The following is a 9,319-nucleotide window of genomic DNA, read 5'->3' on the forward strand; positions in this document are numbered from 1 at the left end:
AGAATTTCAATTTAAATACTTCAACAGGCTCAAAATACAGTGCCACAGAGAATGTTTATTGCAGGCTTGAGAGAATCGAAGAAATTCAGACAAATAATATACATGTGATTAAGTCTGGCAAAATACAGAGATCAATGAAACACATTTTAATTGCATATGAGTTTTATAAAATTATACAAATCTTTCAAGTGATCATAAGTCAGTTCTCATTACAGGTACTTAAAGCAATTTTTAAAAAGTCACACAAATTACACTTTTTAAGTTTACAGTGTTAAATGCTTATCAAATTAAATTTCTACAACTAGCAAGATAACAGATGAGTTACTAGGACTCAGACCACGTCCCAAGGAATGTTTACTTGGCAATTCCAATTACACCACAGGCCAAACGACTTCCAGCGTTTCCAGTCTTTGTACTTTCTTCATTTCCACCTCTGCCCAAGTCATCTGGTTTTTCATGGACCTTTAAAAAGTTTTAACAACAAATTAACTCAGGCTATCAAGCAATTACCATCTCCTCAACAATACCCAAAAGACTTTTAAGAACCACTGAATATTAGAAAATACCATGTTAAAATAATCCTACTAGCAGGAAAATACATAAATATTTAGTAGTAAAAAGTAGAAACTACTATTCAGAGCTTTTTCTTGATGATGCAGACATCATAAAACACTAGGTTAGCAGTACTATCTCAAAAAGACGAGAAACCCATAGAATTAGGTTACAAAGTATCCACATGCTAAATCTACCGTAAGAAATTTTAGTAATATCAGAGTAGACATTCTTTCATAGTACAAACTGGTTTGAGGGGAAAGGTGAACCAAAAAAAACTATAAACTTACAAAAACTTTGCCTAATTAGCTACAGACCCATAAATAAGAGATAAACCTAAAAATATCTTGAATATTCAAATCAGAATACTGCAGTGGGTTGCCATGCCCTTCTCCAGAGGATCTTCCAGACCCTGGAATCAAACCCGGGTCTCCTGCATTGCAGGCAGATTCTTTACCAACTGAAGCTATGAGGGAGGCCCTAAAAATATCTTGAATATTCAAGCAGTAGCCTTTTAAATTTTGCTCATAAAACATTAAGCCACCACTTGGTGGCTCAGATGGTAAAGAATCTGCCTGCAATGCAGGACACTTGGGTTCGATCCCTGCGTTGGGAGGATCCCCTGGAGGAGGGCATGGCAGTCCAACCCAGTATTCTTGCCCGGAGAATGCCATGGACAGAGCCTGGCGTGCTGCAAGTCCAGCAGTGGCACAGAGTCGGACACAGCTGAGTGACTAAGCACAGCACATCAGACATTGATAAGTGACTTTTCTGCTTCATAACTACAGAAGGAAATTAATTCTAAGGATAAAAGGGTGAACTGATAGGAAGCGTCTACTGAAAGTTAGCTGTCCTCTGGGAGCCTTCAGGAGGCATTCCGTAGGAACCAGATGCAGGGCTACATAGCCTGGGGCAACGGCCTCCCACACGTTACGCAAGTGACAACAACCTGCAGACGTGAATGAATACTGGCACCGAGGTCCACCCCAGACTTTAGATTTCAAATGCTCTGGTTAACTGCAAGGGGGAAACCCAGTAGTGACAGAAAGCCTGGCCATTTGAAGACCAAAGACAGCTTCTGTTTCCATTGGACAAGGCGGTGGCACCCCACTCCAGTGCTCTTGCCTGGGAAATCCCATGGACGGAGGAGCCTGGTGGACTGCAGTCCATGGGATCACAAAGAGTCAGACACGACTGAGCGACTTCACTTTCACTTTCCACTTTCATATCCTGGAGAAGAAAATGGCAACCCACTCGTGTTCTTGCCTCAAGAATCCCAGGGTTGATCAAAGGTAATCTGCTTTATTACTGCATCTTAGCAAAACTGGTCTTAACTGACCTTGACCATTAATTCACCTTCACTGTTAAGTGTCCAACAAAATAATTGCTTTTCCTAATCTGAACAGAACGTACAATTTATATGGAAGCTTAGAAGCCAGGATTAACAATCGTGAAGTCATGACAACATACATGATCATATGTTAGAAGAAATTTCATGCATATCCTTATTATATGAAAACTTACCACCATCGTGCGGCCAATGATGGAATATTCTCCTGAGAGTGAAATCAGAGAATCTACAATATCCACGACGGCAACACCGTTTTTGTCAGCTGTCACATTGCCCAGGTCTCCAACATGCCTAACATTGAAAAAGCAGAGGGATTAGGACTGATTTCTGTCTATCTAACTTTAGTTCATAAGCTAAATTAAAAATGGATGAGTCAGATATATAAGGGTGACTTGAGAGAGCAATACGGTATTATCAAATAGAATCCACTTTTCCATACTGACAAAACTTTGAAAACATACAAATTAAACAACTAACAAGATGTTCCAGACACACAGCTCTTCAAGCAAGGCTTCAAGTCTATAAAGCAACACTCTGGAAAGACTTGGGGTGCACCCCTAACCTCAGAGGTAAAGTAAACTTAAGAGGGTAAACTCTAAGTTACTGAGTTATGCCTATTAATACTTGGCATGGCTAAAAGAGTTATGCCCCTAGCCCTTTGATATAAACGTAAATTAATCCTTGTCCTTAAAATTTAGTATTTTCCTGAAAGGCTTTCAGAAAACGAACACATACAAGGGGAGTCTCAGTGAATTTTCAACATTAAATTTTCATCTACAAAGTTCCCAGTGTTTCACAATGATGTTTTAATTTTGCTAGTAGTTGACAGTACTGTTATTCATGACATTTCCTGTATTAGTTCCCTTTGACACTTGTATTAGTTCTTTATTCAATAAACGCTACAAAACCCAAATCGTTTGCAGTGTCCCCATTTGTCAATTCCTTAGCCCAGGGAGTAATGCCATTCCAGTACTCGGGGGCAAGGCGTTACGTGGAGCAACAAATTCAAAAGCAGAAGTGCAATTATCTTAGCATACAATCTGCAAGTAGTAAACCATACTGACCACCCCTGCCCAAAGCCAGCACTAATATTTCAAAAAAGAATTAAGGTCACTCACCTCTCTTCATCTTTTGGCCCACCGTGTTTTTTGGACAGAGGATTAAAGTGAGGACCTGCACTGGTACAGCCTGTTTACAAAAAAAAAAAAAAACGGCAGCTGAATTATAAATCAAAATTCCAAAATAAATTCTAAAAACGAAACTGGTCATTGCTAAAAGCCTCAACTGGAGAAAAGTACTGACCCACAATGTGACTTCTGGGCTAGTAACAACAGCAACAGAGGGCAGGGAGTAGAGACAAATTCTAACTACTGTGTGACACTGGTCAAGGTAACACCATTCTCTGGGCTTGGGTGGTTCTGCCCTGACTTGCACTTCAATGGTCCTTCTATTAAAATCCCATGATTATGATCCTACTTCCTAAGACGACAGGTTACCTCAACTACAAAAAACGTGTCTCCCCAGCAACACACTGCCAGACAGCTGCGGTCAGGGTCTTGGTGCTTGTGGAATATAAAGCAGCATCCTAGTCCAAGGGCTGCTGCCCTGCACGACTCTGGGCCTTAAGGTTGTACTCTGTGAAAATGGCACTCCTGAGCACCGGGGAAGAGCATTTCCACAACTATGGAGGCGGCTCTTTCGGGACATGGGTCTTCACTCGATGGCTGTCAGGTGGAGTGGGGGATGGATAAAGGCTGTGAACAGCCCCCACCCTCCCCACTCAGGGAGACGACACGCAGGTTACAAGACGTGGCAGAGTAAGTCGAAGCCAAACAGCAGTCGCCTCCCACCGGAGGCGGGAATGTTTTTCCTTTGGCTGCGCCAGGCCTCAGCTGCTGCACACGTGGTCTCTAGTTGAGGCACGCAGGGTCCTTAGGCAGCAGCATGCGGCCTCTGGGTTGTGGCGTGCATGTGGGGACTCCTCTCCCTGACCAGGCATCCAACCCAGGCCCCCTGCATTGGGAACTAGGTGGAGTCTTACCCACTGGACCACCTCTTAGTCCCAGGAATTTTTATAATTGTTGAAGTGGATCACATCTGACCCTTAAATCACTATTTAAAGGAACCAAATTATGGGACATTAAAAACAGGTTCCAGCAAAATGAATTAAGTTCTCATCACAGAAGGTTGAAAGACTAAGTTTACTCAAATACAGCAACTTAATCCATAAATTTTGTTAACTTGCTTCTGATCCCAAATGGAGAAAATCAAACTCAATCCACAGCACCAACACTTCACAGGCCATCATCAGTTTGTCTCTTCCTTCCCCTCCAACCCCGTCCCAACTAAGGCTCTTGTGTTGGAGCTGTGGAGCTGTTCTTCCAGGGTAATGATAAATGTACCCCCTGCCTGTCACACCCACCCTCAACCCCCAGCTCACAAGGACCAAAGGCCAAGAAGGTCAGAAAGTAGCAGTAATGTTTTCTATTGTTAAAAACACCTGAGATTCTTACATAATCAACCAATAGTAAGATAAAAACATCAATTCCCCCTTCCATTCCATGAGTCAGTCATTTTTGTCCCTGAGGCTGATTTGAGTAGTCCTATTGACTTTTTAAAAAATTGTTGGCAAGTTTTTAATGTGTGGGGATGGCTTCCTGGATGGCTCAGCAGATAGACAATCCACCTGCAATGCAGGAGACACAGAAGACTGGGTTCAATCCCTGGGTCGGGAAGATCCCCTGGAGAAGGAAATGGCAATCACTCTAGTACTCTTGCCTGAAAAATCCCATGGACAGAGAGCCTGGAGGGCTACAGTCCACGGGTTGCAGAATCAGACACAACTGAGCGTCTAAGCACACGCGAGCACACACACACACATACACACACACACACACTACTAGGTTTATCTCACTAGGTGAGGTGACTGTGAATCGCTCGTCACCAGGACAACACCCACCTTGTGTATTGTCTCCAAACTGATGGACGTGGAATCCATGATCACCTTCAGTCAATCCTGTAATGGATCCAGTTACCACGACTGTATCTCCCTTTAGTCAAAGGAAAGTGAGAGAAGTTTGAAAAGAGGGCAAATGCTTCTGAGAAAAGAAAACGACTGAATTACCTTTACCACTCACAGGAAAAGTGAAAAGAACAGCAACTCGGGAGTCAAAAGCCTGTGTCCAAGGTTTTTGGCTAGAAAGGCCCACCACGTTCTAGCAATGAACCCCCAGGTAGCTGCTTAACCACTCATGTGTAATACGAGTAAGTTCTTGCTTATTTTGTAAATACTTCAAACAGGTTGTGCTCGTGTGTGGCTAAGTATATGTGCACGTATCAAACTTGTGAACCCAACTGCTTGCACGTCATACACTTTTCAGCATCTTCTTCATGCAGACACTGCTGTATTATCAAACACACAGATTGTCTTAAAAAAAAAAAAAGGTTTCCTGGAAATACTCAACTTGCTATCCCATGGTCCCTCTTCTCCACTCCTCCCAGGAGAGGGACGTTTATCAGTTTCCCACATGGATATTTTTGGTTTGTAGCCAGAGAATATCCTCCTCATTGCCACTGGGAAGCTGATCCTAGTCTAACCAGAAGTACTGCTTTCTCGAGGCTTTTCAGGCATTGAAACCTAGATAACCTTTCCACTCCTGAGATCAAAAAGAAGGGACAATAAAACACCGAAGCAGGTGAAGAAAAACAAAACACTGCAATCCCAGCAAAGGTGATGGGTAATGGTACTGCACGCTACATAGACAAGTCAAAGAAGTTACTTCCACAGCCACAGAGAGATCTTAGCAACTAAAATAAACCTAACACAGCAACCACACCATACAGGAATAGCAGATGGTGTTTCTGTTTTTTTAAAAAGACAGGGCCGACAGTTACAAGACGTGTTAGGCCTTGAAGATCTGATTTTCCACTGGCTAGGTATCACTGCTCCTGGAAAGTAGCGTGGCGACTGCTGCCTCTTGTATTTCTTTTTGAAGACAGACACACTATGATTCCTCTAGGTAAAGAAAAACCCGAAATTTAATAGAACATTCTGGAAAAAGCCAAATGTGACCGTTATCCCCCAAACCCGGGCCCCCTTAGTTTTTAGACCTTTCCTGCGCAGCTTGTATGGCTCCCTCTTCTGGGTTCTGAACCTCCATTTTGGTGGTGCTCTCTGCACCATGTTATCAAGAGCACAGAGAGGCAAACACGCAGGCTCTTCCACACGCCCACTCAACTGGTAATGCACAGGAGAAGTTCAAGGGTAAGCAGCCTGGTACATCCTGCGGGAACTGGGCTATTCTCTCAAATGGGTGAAACAGGTCAGGGAAGCAGGAGGAAGGGAAACGGGCCGCAGTGTCACTCTAGGCTAACGAAGGCTCAGCAGGGGCCTTCTCCAGATGATTTTCAAGACAAGCTAGACTCTGGACTTAAAAGGTGAAAATTTCCGATTTTTGAAAACTGGAAACTAATCCAAAAATTTTAAACACTCAATAAGCCAAGAAGTACAGGTGATAGTTTACTGACAGTTTAATACATCTGCATACCCAAGGGTCTTTTATCAGGTGCAGAGAGCACCACCAAAGCGGAGGTTCAGAACCCAGAAGAGGGAGCCATACAAGCTGCGCAGGGAAGGCGTAAAAACTAAGGGGGCCCGGGTTGCGTCAGGTTCCACAGTTTGGCTTCTGAATCTAAGTGACACCAGGAGCTGCCTCTCAGTGGAGGAGGGAAAGAATTCCTCAGAGGCTTCTTAGGTTCTCTAGTGAGAGGCAAGAGGAGAGACAAGACAGTCTGACAAATGAAAAGAGCAAAGTTTAGTCTAATGTCAAAAAGCCTTTACGGAAAATTTGGAAACCACCAAAAGGAAAAAATTAAGCTCAAATATTTAAGTTCTCCTTGTATAAATCTCACATAGGACACTTTGCATATCCTCTCATGTTTCCATAAACCACTGTAAATCTCATTGGTACCTTAAATACTCCCTCAAGATTAACAAGCCAGCACAATTTTCCACCCACTGGCAACCTAAGATCTGGGACAGTCTTTTCACAACATCTGTGAAAAGATGTTTCACACTCCTCACAACTTCTGTGCTTCACAGTATTATCACTGTGTTTCTGTACACTTTGTTTTACATGATTCGTGCAGAGGTTTGTCCAATACCCTCTCAGTAACAGGCCTACCGGTAGAGAAATTTCAAAGTCACATGACTGAAAATGTTTACAGGAATACTCCAAGCACAGAAATGACAATTCCGTGCAAAGGAAATTACTCTAGCCCTCCTCTCCCTGGACTCCCGAACCTCATCCACTGCCCTCTATCAACAGAATTCTCAATCCGCCATGAATCACTTTGGAGGCTTTAAAAACACCGAATCTCAGACTGCACCGCACCAAGTTCTGACGTAACTGATCCGGAGTTGAGCCCTGGAATCTCTATTTTAAAAAGCTCTGCCAGTGACTCTGGGGCTTCCCTAACGGCTCAGCGGGTCAAGAATCTGCCTGCAATGCAGCAGAGCTGGGTTCGATCCCTGGACTGGGACGATCCCCTGGAGGAGGAAACGTCAACACACTCCGGTTCCTCTTGCCTAGAGAATCCCATGGACAGAGGATCCTAACGGGTTACAGTCCATGGGGTCGCAAAGAGCTGGACACGACTGAAGCGACTTAGCACGCACGCGGTGAGTCTGAATCTGCCGTGCAACCCAGGATTAATATCGCTCTCTAGAAAACCCCCCAAACAAGGGAGTCTGTTAGATCTCTGGGTTTTTTTGGAGCTCTGACCAGGGCCGTCTTCTCCGTCCCCACAGAGCCTGACCATGACCTAGAGCAGGGTGTGTCAGCAAACTTTTTTGTAAAGGGTCACTGTTGCGTACTAGTGTTTTCCTTTAAACACAAACATTAAAACAAAACAAAAATAAAAATACAAAGACCTGAACAGATAGAACCACTCAGCTCGAGGGCTGTACAAACACCAAACCCGGCACAGACTGTGCGCGTGGTTCGCAGATCCCTGAGCTGGAGCACTGGAGCTGCAAAGGAAGCCCCAAAAGGATAACGGATGCCACGAGATTCCTGAAGGCCCGGCCGCACCCCGCCAACCCCGAGATCTCAAGGACGGGCCAGGCCTCGGGACTGCGCAACTCAAGAATCCGCAGCATGTCAGGACCCAGACACTGACCCCGCCAAGAAGGGGGTAGGGGGTGGGGGAATAGCCACACGGCCTCCTCAAAGCAGGGCAGGTCCGTCGGGGCCTGCGGACGTCGAAGGGGCGCCGTGGCATCCGGTTCTCCTCCTCCCTCGCTTTCTCTCCGCCCTCCCGGGCCCGTGGTTGTCGGCCTCACCGCCCCCACCCCCACACACACAAAGGGGCCGACCGGGTGTTCCCTTCCTGCACCCCCGCCCAGGCCTCGCCTCGCATCGCCCCCGGGCTCGCCCGGTGACTCAGCACTTTGCGGGCGCGCGGGGCGGCCCGGGGGTGGGAGTGGACCGCGGACCCGCCGAACCGCGCGCCGGGGGAGGGAGGCGTGGCGAGGGCGGCCCGAGGCCCGGCGGGGCCGGCCTCCCGCTCCAGGGCACAGGTTGGCGCTCACGCGCTCGCCGCTTGTCTCCCCTCTCGTCCCCGGCAGCCCTTGCCTTTGCCTCGAAGTGGATGGTGCCTTGCACCGGGCCGTCGCCCTTCAGCACGCAGACGGCCTTCGTCGCCATGACTCGGGGGAAAGGCTCTCCGGCCCGGACCGCTAGGGACGCCCCAACCAAGTAGAGAAAACGACGCCGCAGAACACACGCCGACGCAAAACCGAGACAAGCGCGCCGCCGCACTTTTATAGGGCCGGACGGCCGCGCCCCGCCCAACCTGGCCCTCAACCAATCGCCGCCCGCGCTCTCAGCGCGCTCCCCCGCAACGGGGTGGCCTCGGGGGGGCCCTGACGGAGGGGCGGAGCCTAGGGGCGGTGTGGGGAGCCCGTCACTCAAGCGCCGCCGGCCCCCTCCGCCCTGGGGCTGTGTGAAAACGCGCAGTAAAACCTGGATCCGTGGGAAAAAAAAAAAACAACCTCCACCCAGGCTTTCTCCTCGAAAGGGTGTGATCTGCGGATTGCAGTACACGAAAGTGGGACAGGGAGATAGATACGTGGCACGCCTGGAAGATATGAAGTCCCTTTGTCCGCAAATGTTAATGAGTGATAACTGACTTTGGTCCTGACGTTGTCGCCTTTGTGTTTCACAAGTTGAGACGCTCATGCTGGGTGTTTGTGATAATTTCCATTTTTTTTAATTGCGTTGTGGCTTTCTGAGGGTCTGTAAAGACGGTGGATCTCCGTCCCGGGTCTCACCTTTTCTTCTCCGCAATTCTTAGTCCTAAACCCATAAAACTTAAGTATTTGGTTGTCAGAATTACGTCTTTTCGAATATTTCC

General features: G+C 46.7%; 1 protein-coding gene across 1 annotated transcript; it reads right to left on the minus strand.

Moving 5' to 3' along the window:
• Positions 1–35: 35 nt before the first annotated feature.
• Positions 36–8,707, minus strand: SOD1 (superoxide dismutase 1). The gene is made up of 5 exons (XM_070367194.1): positions 8,539–8,707; positions 4,863–4,953; positions 3,022–3,091; positions 2,077–2,194; positions 36–462 (listed from the first exon to the last, which is right to left on the minus strand). The coding sequence occupies exons 1-5, from the start codon at positions 8,608–8,610 to the stop codon at positions 355–357; spliced, it is 459 nt and encodes a 152-aa protein (XP_070223295.1). The 5' UTR covers positions 8,611–8,707; the 3' UTR covers positions 36–354.
• Between the last annotated feature and the right edge of the window lie 612 nt (positions 8,708–9,319).

This window comes from Bos mutus, chromosome 1 (genome assembly GCF_027580195.1).
Source record: "Bos mutus isolate GX-2022 chromosome 1, NWIPB_WYAK_1.1, whole genome shotgun sequence".
NCBI lineage: Eukaryota > Metazoa > Chordata > Mammalia > Artiodactyla > Bovidae > Bos > Bos mutus.